This window comes from Phaeoacremonium minimum (genome assembly GCF_000392275.1).
Source record: "Phaeoacremonium minimum UCRPA7 unplaced genomic scaffold PA7_03_scaffold_290, whole genome shotgun sequence".
Classification (NCBI taxonomy): domain Eukaryota; kingdom Fungi; phylum Ascomycota; class Sordariomycetes; order Togniniales; family Togniniaceae; genus Phaeoacremonium; species Phaeoacremonium minimum.
This window is the reverse complement of record NW_006921195.1, coordinates 105211-118958: the sequence shown is the minus strand read 5'-3', so window position 1 is coordinate 118958 and position 13748 is coordinate 105211. Positions and strand designations below refer to the sequence as shown.

At 53.8% G+C, this 13748-nt stretch overlaps 4 protein-coding genes across 4 annotated transcripts; 2 read left to right on the top strand and 2 right to left on the bottom strand.

Moving 5' to 3' along the window:
* Positions 1 to 823: 823 nt before the first annotated feature.
* On the top strand, positions 824 to 2562 carry UCRPA7_3639 (putative serine threonine-protein kinase chk1 protein; the record flags this gene model as incomplete). Its single annotated transcript, XM_007916200.1, has 2 exons — positions 824 to 909; positions 963 to 2562. The coding sequence occupies 2 exons, from the start codon at positions 824 to 826 to the stop codon at positions 2560 to 2562; spliced, it is 1686 nt and encodes a 561-aa protein (XP_007914391.1).
* Positions 2563 to 3330: 768 nt separating this feature from the next.
* UCRPA7_3638 (hypothetical protein) lies at positions 3331 to 4464 on the bottom strand (the record flags this gene model as incomplete). Its single annotated transcript, XM_007916388.1, has 1 exon — positions 3331 to 4464. The coding sequence occupies one exon, from the start codon at positions 4462 to 4464 to the stop codon at positions 3331 to 3333; it is 1134 nt and encodes a 377-aa protein (XP_007914579.1).
* A 3971-nt stretch (positions 4465 to 8435) lies between these two features.
* On the bottom strand, positions 8436 to 9428 carry UCRPA7_3637 (putative f-box domain-containing protein; the record flags this gene model as incomplete). The annotated part of the gene is made up of 1 exon (XM_007916245.1): positions 8436 to 9428. The coding sequence occupies one exon, from the start codon at positions 9426 to 9428 to the stop codon at positions 8436 to 8438; it is 993 nt and encodes a 330-aa protein (XP_007914436.1).
* A 2408-nt stretch (positions 9429 to 11836) lies between these two features.
* On the top strand, positions 11837 to 13261 carry UCRPA7_3636 (putative abc1 domain containing protein; the record flags this gene model as incomplete). Its single annotated transcript, XM_007916180.1, has 1 exon — positions 11837 to 13261. The coding sequence occupies one exon, from the start codon at positions 11837 to 11839 to the stop codon at positions 13259 to 13261; it is 1425 nt and encodes a 474-aa protein (XP_007914371.1).
* Between the last annotated feature and the right edge of the window lie 487 nt (positions 13262 to 13748).

Here is a 13748-nt window from a genome sequence, read left to right as displayed (position 1 = left end):
ATGGTCGATCTTGAGATGCGCCAGAGAGCGACAAGTCTCTCCTGGAGGTGCAGTGAAAGAGTTAATATATGAGCACAGAAACTGGGGAAGAGAGGACCACAATGTCAGAATACAGGGAGAGGTTAGGAAGTGTTGGATGCAGAGGAAGATTGGTTTGTTAGAGGATCGAGGCCGGGAAGGCGTTGGTTGCGGCGGATTGGACGGACGGGGAGCGTGGTTCCTTGCATGACACCTGGAAGCCCCATCGTCCATGTTTACCGTCTCCCTGGCTGCCGCAAGATCGCAACCCCACCACGCCTCACACAGCAACCACGCCCTAGCCAGTCAGCCAGTCCCCTGTAACTCCCCTGTGCTTGTAAGTAAAAGCTCGGCCCGCGCCTGACCTGGCACTTTGCTGGTCGCTCGGCCAATCGACTCGCGACCGGCCACTCCCACTTCTGCGAACAAAACAATTCAAGGGCCATTTTCATTCGATCTCTGGACTTAGACCCGCCTGCCGACTACGTTATTATTTACGCGCGAGAAAGCCACTTTACGCGACCGCTCCCTCCACGCGTTTTCGCCGCAAGACGCCATCAAATTGCAGTTGCAATGGTGAGTAGTATTTGTTATTTTATGTGCTAAATAGGAAACATGGCATTTGCATGCAGTATCTTTGCCAGCCAGAGTTTTAGATAGCGTCGATTGGGGATGTGCTGCTGAGAATGCATGAAAGTCACTTACACACACACCTACTACTCCACTATCCTTGTCTTAAATCCATCCGGACTTCACCCTCAGGGCCTCTCATTGACTACCCAGACTGCACACCTGCTAATCCAACATGCAACAGTCGCAGCTAGATCCCCTGCCAAATGACTTGCCCTTCAAGATCATCTCCAAGACCATTGGCAGAGGCGCATATGCATCGTGAGTCGAGTGGTCTCGTGACCAGGTGGAAACACCTACTTACAGAATCACAGCATCAAAAAGGCCATTCCTTTAGACGCCCCAAGCCCAGTCTTCGCCGTCAAGCTGGTGCACAAGGGCTACGCCATCAAGCATGGCCGGATAACGGCAAAGCAGATCGCCATGGAGGTGTCGCTGCACTCGCACATCGGCCAGCACCCCAACGTCATCGAGTGGTTCGCTACGGGCGAGGACGCCGTCTGGCGCTGGATTGCCATGGAGTACGCCGAGGGCGGCGACCTGTTCGACAAGATCGAGGCCGACGTGGGCGTCCCCGAGGACATTGCCCACGTCTACTTCCTCCAGCTCATCAGCGGCGTCAGCTTCATGCACTCCAAGGGCGTGGCGCACCGCGACCTCAAGCCCGAGAACATCCTGCTGTCCGAGACCGGCAGCCTGAAGCTTGCGGACTTTGGCATGGCCACCATGTTCGAGTACAAGGGCGCGAGGAAGCAGAGCTCGACCATGTGCGGCAGTCCGCCGTACATCGCTCCCGAGGTCCTGACGTGTGCGCGAGTGGACCGGCGAAATCCACAAGCTGCGAAGTACTCACCTGATCTAGTTGACATCTGGTCCTGCGGCGTCATCCTGTTCGTGCTGCTAGTAGGAAACACGCCATGGGACGAGCCGACCGCGAGCAGCTGGGAGTTCGAGGAGTACAGACGCACCCACGGCCGGAGCTCAGACGCATTGTGGGAGCGCATCCCGCCCGATGCCCTATCACTGCTCAGGGGCATGATGAACGTCGAGTCGGGCAAGCGCTTCTCCTTCGCGCAGATACGGCAGCACCCGTGGTTCACGCGCCGCAACGAGCTGCTCACCGACGACGGCAAGGTCTCCGATCCCATCCACCTTGCCACGCAGATGCTGGCGAACCTGCGCATCGACCTCACGCAGGAGCCGACGCCCTCGCAGCGCTACGCCGCCGACACCATGGACATCGACGGCGCCTCGCACGCCGCAGACGACTGGTCCGCCAAGTTCTCCGCGACGCAGCCCGAGACGCCCATCACCGACGTGCTCTTCGACTGGGAGCGGCCGACGATGCGGTCGCTCGGCGCGCAGTCCATCTCCTCCACGCAGCCGGTATCGCGCGCCGACGCCGCCGTCATCCACACCCGACCCGGCGTCGTCAACGCCGCGGCCGCCGCGCCGCACACCGTCGACTACCTGGCCGACGAGCCGACGATGAGCCAGTTCAGCCAGACCCCCGGCGTGCCGCTGTCGCTGACGCAGCACGCCCGGCGCTTCCGCGACATCGTGCCCGCGTACTCGCTGACGCGCTTCTACTCGCACGTGCCGCCCCAGCTGCTGGTGCAGATGCTCGGCGACGCCCTGCACCAGCTCAACGTGCCGCTGCCCGCCAACGCCGCCGCCATGGCCAACCTGCACTCGGACAGCATCGCCTGCCTCAAGGTCCGCGCCGTCGACGGCCGCCACCAGCACCTGCACGGCGAAATCCTCGTCGAGAAGTACTACATCCCCGAGGGCCAGGGCCAGGAGCTGCTCGAGGTGCGCTTCGTCAAGATCAAGGGCGACCCGCTCGAGTGGCGGCGCTTCTTCAAGAAGATTGCGCTGCTGTGCAAGGATGGCATCTACAACGCTGCCGCCTGAGCATCGTTGAAATAATTCACATAAGCGAGGGGAATGATCTTCATTCAGCATGAGAGTTGCATCTGCATTGCTTGTCAAATATCATCATACATTCCTGAGTAGAGAGGACTAAGGGCTTGCATCACAGCTGGGAGTAATGGATACTGGAGTTTTATTCTTTTCTTCGCCGTTGGGTAATGTCTAAAAAGCTACTAAAATAAAATAAGGCGGAAGGAAGTTCGCCTGTACACACACTGTCTGTCCCCATTCGCCGTGATGAAATGACTTCCATGCTTGTTCTGTTTGACCCTTCCCGACGATGGCGTGGATACCATGCATAAGCCCGCATGCGCCCTTAGGCGCCACAAGCTGATATCCTTGAAGATACGAAAGGTTCGAGGTATAGGTCAAGAGAATATACAATGCTTAAAATGAAAATGATGTGGGTATGAGTGAGTATATCGGTTCCTATGAAGATGATCTCCATTGATTCTCCCTATCCGGCACCGGCACCTATGCTATCTATGTAATAAAGAAAAGTGGTATCGTTGTGAAAGGTGCCTTTCAAAAAAAAGTCCCCAAAAAGAATAAACACCGTCGCCATGCCTGTCTTTGGATGTTGATGATGATAATGCTGGAGACATTTCTGCCTCGTTGTGGGCAGAAGAGTGGAGAAAGAGGTATGTAGATGAGACGTATGCATGATAGAAAGGCCTCGAAAACTGGAGGAAATTTCGAACACATGTGGATGACGAAAGAAAGTCCGAAGAGGCTAAGACTCAAGATTCCCTATGGTCTTGAGTTAGCAAACGTATAATGTTCGGCCACGGCAGCAATCCGTGGCACGAGCTCGTTGGTGATGTTGCCCCACCGATCGTTATTGTTGTTGTTGCTGTTATTGCCGATGTTGCCGCCGGATCGGTTCCAGCTCCCGTTGAAAGAGATACTTGGACCGTCGGGGCAGTAATCGTCATCATTTCTAATAAGTGGACTTCTTTCGACAGACCGGAATTGCTCTAGGTCTGCCTCCATGTCACAGAGATGCAGAATTCCTCTTCCAGCCCACTGGTCGATCATATCGGCTATCTTCTTGAAGCCTGCGGTATGACCGCCGCAGTTTCGGGCTTTAAACCCACAGCAGATGAAGAGATAACTGTGGATGAGTTCATGGAGAAAGGTGGAGATGAGAAGCCTCCTGTTGTATTGCGTGTCTTTGAGAATAGGGGAGGATAGAACGATGAGTGTCTCATAGCCGCCCCTTTTCGCAGCTCTCAGGGCAGTGGTTCCAATAATCCTGCTATCGTACTGCGAGCTGGACGAGTGGGACCAGTCCCATGTCACCCGCTGTGACAGCTTGCCGTGGAAGAATATCTCATTGGCAGCATGGAAGATGCTTGACAGAGCCTCGTTGTCTAGAGGAAAGTCTGCACCTTTGATGGATTTGGGATGAATCAGGCTCTTCAGAATACGCTCGCACTTCGTATCTCGGCGAACGCTTGCCATATATTCCTTGACTCGCTGAGCAGCAGCCAAGTCCTCTTTATACGAGAAGTCGTCACATGGCAGGGCGGAGCGCGGATCCGAGGCGATAGATCGGCCCGAGTGAGTTCTCTCCATGAAGTGTGCGCTCGCGAAGTGCTCTGGTTCTGGGTCTAGTAATTGGCCTGGCTGCAGTTCCGGCTCCGGTGATGCGCTTCCGGTGAAGTGGCTGCAGCCGTCGTAGTCGGGTTCTCTTGGTGAGGAGCCCTCCTTAATGATGAAGAAGACATTGTTCGACTCTGGCATAGCGGCCCAAGGTAGCTCCGGGGAGTCGACACGGGAAACCTGCTCACGCAAGCGAGGCCGCTTGTAGAGAAGGGGATCCGCCGGTGGGAGATTGTCAAGGACGTCGTCCGCGTAGATAAAACGCCGCTTCCCCGGCATGAAGGAGACAGAGAGTACTTCGAGTTCATCAGGTGATCCATCAAGGGGTCGAGGAGATCCCCCGCCGCCGGCCCATTGAGCCATTGGACATGCTTAGACTGTGGAGCAGACCGAGAGGTAAAGCGGCAGTGGCCTGGGTGGGAAAACGACGACGATGACTGACAATGGTGTCGAGTAAGGAGACCCTATGTATGTATGGATGGATGTAGGTAGGGTAGATGTGGTGTGGTATGTTGTGGTATGGGAGGTATGTATGAACATGAACGGTGAGAGGGGGCAGGCTATTTACAGCGCGCGCGCGTCTCAGATGACGATGATCAATGACAACTGGACAGACAGGCAGTGAAGTGTACAGGACATGAGCTATGGAAGATCCGGGAGATATGTAACACCACTGAAGAGTCGTTGTCTCAAAGGCGGACCGCCTCACTTGCCTGCCATGGCGAATAGTTTCTTGGGCGGTTTCGACCTAAGGCAGGGCAGCGAGGGTCAACCTGTAAGAGATACAGAGGGAGTGGAGTTGCAATGAGTGTTAATAAGAGGTTTAGAAGAGTTTGGGAGACGAGGTCTTCTTCAATCAAGAGAGCGCGAGGCACTCAGGCTGGGTCGAGGGGGGATTGGGAGTGGACGATCAGCCTAAGATATGAGGGGCCGGACAACAGAGCAAAGCATGGCATTCCCTGGGTGTGCCGCTGTGGCATGCCATGTGCGTGTGTGTGTGTGTGTGTGTGTGTATGCCTTAGGTTGGTATTAGGTAGGTATTCTGAGTACCGTACTGTATTGTACTGGACTGGAGTGTAGCCAAGTCAGAAGAGAGAGCAGCAAGAGCAGCGCCTCAGCAGGAGCACATGCCGAGCAGCGAGTCAGGTTCGGAGGCGACGGGAGGGGAGAGGATAAGCGACAAGATGTAGATCTGAGGTGGAAGTGGAGGTGGAAGAGGGCTAATAGTTTTCAAGGTAGAATGAGGAGGAGGGAGATGGATCCCAGAAGCAGAGCGCCAATATTAAAGAAGTGAGGTACATACGGTGAAGAGGTATGGTACCTAATCTAATGTACGCCGTATTGAAGGGGGCTTCTCTTCCTCACGATGCCTTCCTAAGACACCCAGAGGCGCCAGCCGAAGAAGAAGAAATCTGCAGAATGCGATGCGCTGCGGTGTGTACGGAAGAGCAGAGCAGAGCAGAGTATGTATGTACAATAATATGCGAGATATGGTGATCCCGGGAGCAGAGCACGAGCACGAGGTCAAAGGCACAAGGTAAGCTAGACAAGCTTGCAAATCAAAGCCAAGGAAAGAGCTAAGGAAGAAAGTGATGCAAGAGCTTTGCTGTTGCTCTCTTGACCTGAAACTCCACACCCACCAAAATAGCTCTCTCTCTGTCTCTCTCTCACTGTCCCTCTTGCCCTTCTCCCTGATGCTCGGATGGCTGCTTGCTTGCTTAGTTGGTGACGATGGTGCAGTTTGAAGCTGGGGCACCTTGGTGTGTTGGGTGGTGTGAAAGTCTAACCAGTGGGCTACCTGCTACCTAGGTAGGGATCTAGGGAGCCAGGGACGGGACCCAGCCATGGACTCCAAAGAAAGTCAGGGACGGGCGGGCGGGAGAGCGGTGTGCTCCCTAGCGTTCCCAGCCTGCGTGGGTGAGCGTGCGGCGTCTGCAGTAGCACAGCAGGCTGTCAAGGCAGTTGCAGCGCTAGCGCTCAGCGTTTTGGAGCAACCGCCGTTAGTGCCTGCTAGTGCTAAGATTCCCTCATCTTCCACCAGCGTAGCGCTGAGATTGGGATCCCCACCCGGTGAGCAGCCCGTCTCCGGGTGGGTTACCCAGAGTCTGAGGGTCTCAAGATTCTGAGAGAGTTACCAAGAAGCTCAAAGCTCAAGCGAGACGATCCCAAGGGTTCCTTCCAAGTTTCCAGGGTCCTTCCTTCCTCCACCTCCTTCCCTCCGTTTCAATCAGTCAATCATTGGAAACCAATAAGCAGACTACAATCTACAAAATTGACTTGAGGGGGCCCCGCCCATTCCATTCCAGAAGCGACGATGGACGGATGACGGTGTGTGGACGGGCCAATGTACGAGGACGTTGAGTCTTGTCTTTGTTGCCTATGGTATGAGGGTAGGTAGTGTGTTGAGCTGAGTTATGCTTGCCTGTTTCATTTGCATTTCATCACCTCTGCCGGTGCCGAATGCCACCTCACTCGCTCCTTCCTCCGCCTCAGTCACACATCAAAACGTTGACTTACATAAGTTGAGTAATTGAGGCAGGCACGCGCCGCTTTTGCACGCTGTCTGCCGACACATCAGTTAATAGGATGGCGATTAATTACTACGCAAGTAGGAAGGTGAGGAGCATTGAAGAAGAGGAGCAATCACTGCAGCAACAAGCAGCAGGTGGCGGGTTCAACAAGGCCCAGACTGGCCAAAGTGGGAACTTGTGCTGCATCTTGCTGTTCCGAGAATCCTATCCTAGGCCCCCTGTGAACTGGAATTGGAGGCTGAATCAGTATAGGATGCGCAACGCCAACACAATGCCACAATCAGACAACAAATGGGACAATACCGCACTGCATAGTAATGATGATGACGATGCTTGCTACTGCCAATTCCTCAAAAAGATGAGGCTTTGACCCTTCGACAGGCCCTCAAGGATCCTAAGACAAGCCTGACCTTGCTAGCACCGCTCGGCCTGCGTTGGCCCCTCAAGCCTCTCCGATTTGGCGAGGTTGACCGCGGTGCGCCAGGGTCTCCAAGGGCGCCTGCCATTGGCTATCATCTCGAGGTCGTATCCGGTTATTGGTCGCCTCAACTTTGAGAGAGATCTGCTGGGACCCAATGACGCAGTGTTTCTTTTCCCTCTCGCCCTGCCCTGCCTTCAGTTCCCTGGCCCGCCTGGCCCTGCCTGCACTCTGCGCATGCTTGCCGCTGGCTGATACGGTGCACGCATGCTTGCTGCAAAATGCAATCCGTTTCCCCTCCCAAAATCCAATCCAATATCCACTTGTGATGGGCTGGCTGGATGGGGAGGAGGAATCTCGCTCTTTGCAAATGATATGTGAAGGCCGGGTGGTAAACCCTTGCCAATAGTGCCACTCCATGTGAAGATAACATCTGCATGCACGCACGTACGCTGTAACACACTCGAACCACGCGACTCCAAAAGTCTCGAACTCGGTCTAGATGCTGACATCGACAGAATCGAACGGCAGCGGTACGACGACAGTATCAACAGCCTCTGTCCAATGTGATACATCTCAAAACGATAGGTTATAGCCAGTTCGAGACCGGTGGAATCCCAGTTTGCGTGACTCTTGAGACACTATCTAGTCCCCAACAAAGAGGGTTCCATCCGTGCATATCAAAGCTGTCAGGCATCAATTAGAATTATCAAAGTGTTGCCGCTGTCTGTATCTGTTCGCATGTGTCAACGGTTCTTCAACCAAAAGGTCAGCCAGATAATGCAGTCTGAAAGAGACATGGGTTGATTGGGACGTTGGTCGTGGTGTAATGCTATACGACCCATGGCTGTCGGGTTACGATACCGAGATCGTGTGTCGGTGTGCTGCAATGATCAAAATTATACACCAACCCGGCTCCTGTGCAACCGCGCATCTAGCCCAAAAGGGGGCGATGGTGAGATGTATTGCCTCTATATAACGCCTCTAGACTCTGCTGTATGGATCCACGACTCATACCCCTTTATGCAGACACGCTCGAAACGGGTTGTCTTACCCTTGTGTCATGACGGCATAGGATACCTGCGGCTCACAGCCCCTTCGCCTTGTTCTCGCAACGCTTGGCTCTGGTGAGTTCGCGAGCCGGCCCCCAGCTAACTTACGCTTGGATCTCATGTAAGCCGTTCACCAGTCTATCCGTCCCGTGTTGCTCGTGCTTCGTAATACAAGATTCGTGAATCTACCGTACATACAGTCACCGAAATTGATGTTAGCCTCAAGCCACCCCGCGACGGGCCGCTCGCTCACGCCCTCAGGCCCAGGTTCCTGACGAATCGGACGTCGTCAGCCTGCCTTTCCAGAGCGCGACGCATGCCTTCCTTGTAGAGTCGTTCTTTCCGTTCCTGGTCCAGCTCCTCAGCTGATCTGGCTCGCTCCTCAAAATCCTCGGCCACATATCCGGGCTTAGATGAGAAGCCCACGAGCCCGAGCTTTTCACCGGTCCAGAACAATATGTCATTGTCGTTGACTCGGTCAGTGCCCCTGTCGTTCTGCGTTGACAGAAGCTTCCTGGCAATGTCGTCAGAGCCCGGCATGGAGGAGAAGAGTGATGGCGCTTGTTCTCTCTCCGAGTGACCTATCTTTGCTCTCCGGACCTCGGTGAATCCATCCCTCTCAAACCACTTCAGCTTGCCAGACCCATCTGAGAAGACCATTCGTGTGCCATGGTTAATGACTGAGAGTAACTTCGAGGAGGAGGCATTATGCCGGTTCTTGAACGTCGAGTTCTGCAGACCACCTGGTAGAGATGGGTGACTTGACGATGGCGGGAGCAAGCCGTAGAGCTCGAGCGAACCCTTTGTGTTGTATTCACCGCATGCAATCAGAGTCCGCCCACCGGGGGTAGTCTTGGACGTCTGTACCTGATCCAACGACAAGCGGCCCTGGCGACGTTGTTCGCTGTCCAGCGTTGAGAAGGGGTAGGGCAACGACGTCAAGCTGCATAGTTTCGCGCCTGAGTGGACAGAGCCCCTGATCGACGGAAACTTGCGCCGGTCGTAATGCAGGATGTTGGAGAAACGGCCGGCTACATATATATCATCTGAGAGATCTTCCTCCGCCCCGGGGCGTTGTAGGTGCAGAATGCTCAAAGGCCCAGGCTGCGAGAGTGAGGCGTACGGCGGTAGTGGCTCATCATCAAACAATGCTCTGAGGCTTCGTTCGTAGAACTCTTTTGCCCCAAACTGGTCGAAGTCGTCGATCCTGCCGAGGCCATCAGTCTTTAAAGGGGCCCGCATTCTGTAGTCATGAAGATGAATGCCCAGGCTAGTGCCAACCGTAAGAGGCACACTATGGTGTGCAGTGGATAGAGATGTGATCGACCATGGGAAAGACTCGCACCCGACTACCGACAATCTTTGTAGATCCACCTCGATAAGGTCTGTTGCCCAAGTTAGGTGGTTGCTCTTTCGGATGGGAGAACATGAGGCTTACGGCTCTGAACTGCGAAGAACGCGCGGTATCGCGAACTGTCCACACTGACACATTCAGTGACACCAGAATCGATTCTCTTAGATCGTTTGCTGTTGTCAGCGCTAGGCCCGTCAATGAAGAGTATGCCTGGTCGACTTTTGGCCTGGATTGCGCCCCTCCTACCTGTGGTCCCATTGACGTCCCAAAGACACACGGAACCATCATCAAGAGGTGAAACCGCAAAGAGTGATCTGGGGCCACATGGATCTTGGCGTGGGTTATCGGGGTGGTACAGTGCAACTCCACGAGCTTCAATCAGGGCAGATTCAGACCCATCTTTCAGCAACGGCTGCTGTAGCCAACTCACGACAACCGGCGCATGTCGCTGGATATACTCGTCATACCAGCTCACTCTCTCGGATGGATACGAGGGGTCCCAGTTGGCCATGATTCTAGTCCTCTCTCGTTTCCAGCTTTCCGCCGGGCGCGGACTTGGACTGCTGTAGATCGCTTCGGGAGCAGTCCCACTGACAGAAGCCGCAGCCTGCCGTAGGGCGCTCTGCTGCAGTCCATTATCTCCCTCCCATGTATAGCGGCGGAGGCTTAGAAGCTCAAGGAAGGAAGATTCTTCGTAGCATCTCGACCGCCAGAAGCTATTGTCTCGGCCGATAGTTCGGAAGTGTCGTGACACTAATTGCAGTTTCGTGATGTGTACAGGTTCAAGGACTAGAGCAGGCTACTGTTAGTTCTGCAAAGCTAATTTGCGAGACTCCCATATCTTACAAGAAAGAATGTAGAGAAGAATCTCCTCAGGAAGGCTGGTCAAGCCTATGCGATCCATCTCCCGACTAGCTTACTGAAGGCAGCCGGAAGCCCCGCCCGCATCCAGCTCCTGGGTAATTGTAGTGTATGATATGGAGAATTGAAGCAAGGCATGCGAAAATATATTGGGCGTGAGGGAGATATCGAGGCTCAGTCAGGCCAAAGAAACACAAATGGCATAGGAGTTCTTGTGCGAGGTCGGTGGTTAGAGGTAGATAGGTCTGTATGGATTGGACGAAGGATCTCCTGCATCGGGTACACAGCCCCTGCGGGAGGAGGGCACCGGGGAACCTGGAGGTGTTATCGGCTCTTATCATCTATCTTATCGAGATAAGCGAACCCCGCCTCGCGTCCTCCCGAAATGACCACCTTGTGGAGCAGAGCCTCCCATCCGCTGTTGTGCTCAAGGTTCATCTCCCCTACTCCAGGGTAATCAATGGGAATTTCTCAAACCCACAGTACTAAATGGGAGAGTTATGATAGGAAGAGCGACGACGAAATCGCTCCGATGCCGAGTCGTCGCATCCCTTCGTGTACCATGTAGGGTCGAGGTGAAGACTTATATATTTTCAATGTTTTCAAGGTGCCGTCAATACCTCGCAAGACAGAAGTGCCCAGTCAGTAAGACGAGGTAAAAGATATTGACCTGGCAGTGGAATGAACTCAAGTCAGATGGAGAATGGGGGCAGTTTCCAACTCCAATTTGTTTGATCTGAAGACGATAACTACCCAGCAAAGAGGAAACTAATATTCACGAGGAACCCGGGTTTTAAGCGTGACGAGCTTGCATACTGACCACTATAGTACGGAAGATGATCGAGGGTGGGCCCTTGCTGTAGTGACAGTTCTTCTCGGAAGGAGGTTTCCTAATAGAAGATATATATATGTATTTTTTATTAGATTCCGCTCAGATCACAGTGTCCAATATATAGTAAAATACACAAAATGAAACGTAATACCATTATCTCTCCTCACAGTAACCAATTATCACAGTAATTTAATCGAGTATATATAGTTGAATTGTTGAAATATCTCGCTGTCCATTACCGGATAATAACTGTGGTATTAAACATTCCTTGCTTTCTTGGCAGTGTGGTACAACGAAAACGTCAAGTTACAGCCCAAAATGTGGCAATCTCCATGTTCGATCATGATGAATATCTCCATGTCAAGATTTGGTGCGGCGAAGGACAAAGACATGATCTACTAAAGCAGAAATACAATCTATAATCGAAGGTAACACACTTCGCTTCTGCAACATCGCTTCGACTCCAGTCACTGCCGTTGTTGACATCCATGGATGCTTTGGGGGCAATCTAGTTCCTTGGATTCCCCGCCTAGCGACCTATCGTTGAATCAATTTAAGGCGGCGGTCATCCACATCTACACAGCCTGATCAACTGGCGGCGAGATGGATCCGACAAAGCGCAAGGCTGGCCCAGAGCTGGTATCTAACCCATTCATCAAAAAGCGCAATCTCGAGTGGAGGATCTCGCCACCACCTCTACGCAATCCTCATCGTCAGCTGAAGGTCGGTGCAGGGAGCATTGATGAGAAGCCTGATGAAGGAAAAGATGCCGGCATTGGGCCGCCGCTTCCGGCTGATGTCAACAGCAATAGCGCAGCCATCGAGGCCGGCGATGTGAAGATCACAGACCACGCCGCGCACTTCAGCCAGCTCCTCTCGGAGTGCATCTTCTCCCCGTACCCGGAGGACACGCCTCGCCTCTCTGTCGCCGGCTACCGCGCCCTCTACGAGCGCAACTTCGGCAGCCCACACGGAGCACACTTCGTCATCCACCAGCATGACCACCCGGTGGCAGGGACGCATTACGACATACGGTTACAGATCAACCCGACCTCATCTGCGTCGTGGGCCTGTATGTACGGCGTTCCCGGGGACGCCAACTCTACACGGCCACTACGCAACGCCACCGAGACCCGCGTGCACTGTCTGTGGAACCACCTCATCGAAACAGCGAGTACCGCGACGGGGAGCCTGCTCATCTGGGACACGGGCACGTACGTGGTGCTGGAGCGCCGAAGCAAGCACGCCCCGGCGGTGGATCCGGAGTCGCAGGAGACGGACGGTGGCGGTGGTACTGGCTGGGGGAAGCTCACTGAGCAGGAGAAGCTTGCACGTGCGTTCGCGGACCGCAAGATTCGTCTTCGACTGGATGGTGCGCGCCTGCCGCGGCCGTATGTGCTCAACTTGCGCTTGACGAAAGATGAGGACGCCGCTGGTAGGTCGAAGGCGCAGAGGTCTGCTCAAGGAACGCCGCGCCGGCGACGGCCGAGGGCACCCCTATCAGAGACCTCGAAGACGATGGTTGTAACCAGTAGTAGCAGTGGCAGCTCGGACGAGGAAGGGGCCATTGATATGGAGGGAGAGGAGAAATATAAGGATGGCTCAGGCGCACCGGCAGGGAATGACGAGGCCGAACTATCGGCAATGGAGCGGGAGCTGCGTGAGCTCGAGGACGCGGAGGTCCGGCGGACCAATGCATATCCTGGGGCAAGCAATACGATTGGCAGCGTACATCAACGCAAGTGGTTCCTGTCAATGGACCGCGAGGCCAGCGGATTCGTGAAGACGCGAAAAGGGAACCGTGTAGTATGGGAGAAGAAGATAGGAGAGTATACTCTCAAGCCAAGAGACAACATAGTCGATGGCAATGGCAGCGAGAGCTCGGGACGGATTTCCTACCCTTTCTACGTGCGTGGACCCGAGTTTGAGAGGAGCGTGATCACGGGACGGCTAGGGAACGACATCCTTAGCGACGAAGGTGTCACTCGGTTTGTAAACAGAAAGGGCTGGAGACCCGTGGTGAACTGAGCGCTCTTAAAGTACGGGAGCCGCCTGTGTATGACTACTTGCATGATGGCTGTACATATCTACCAACACGTCTGTAGATCATCCTGTAATTTCAAAACTAGACGATTCAGTATTTAGACCTTGCAATACAAAATATGGGCAAAATGGTTGTCGTCATGAAGCAAGGCTATTTTACTCTCTAAATTCTACAAAAGGCACTTCTAAAAAGAGAACACAAAGGCATATTAGACTAATTTGCGCGTACAAGCGAGATGTCCGGTGTTGTTAGATCTGAGAAGAGATCGATACAGTATATCGACAGGTATCAAAATGCGCCGCGCAAGCGATTGAATCCACAATCAGTCAAATAAAACACACTGTGCCTTATGGATGTATCTCAAAACAGCGCCGTTCCGGTATTTCCAGTAAATCCACAAGTGACCATATTATCATTGCCTAAGTCTCTTGGGGAGTCTACTCCGTTGCCGCCTCAATGAGACGTATCCTG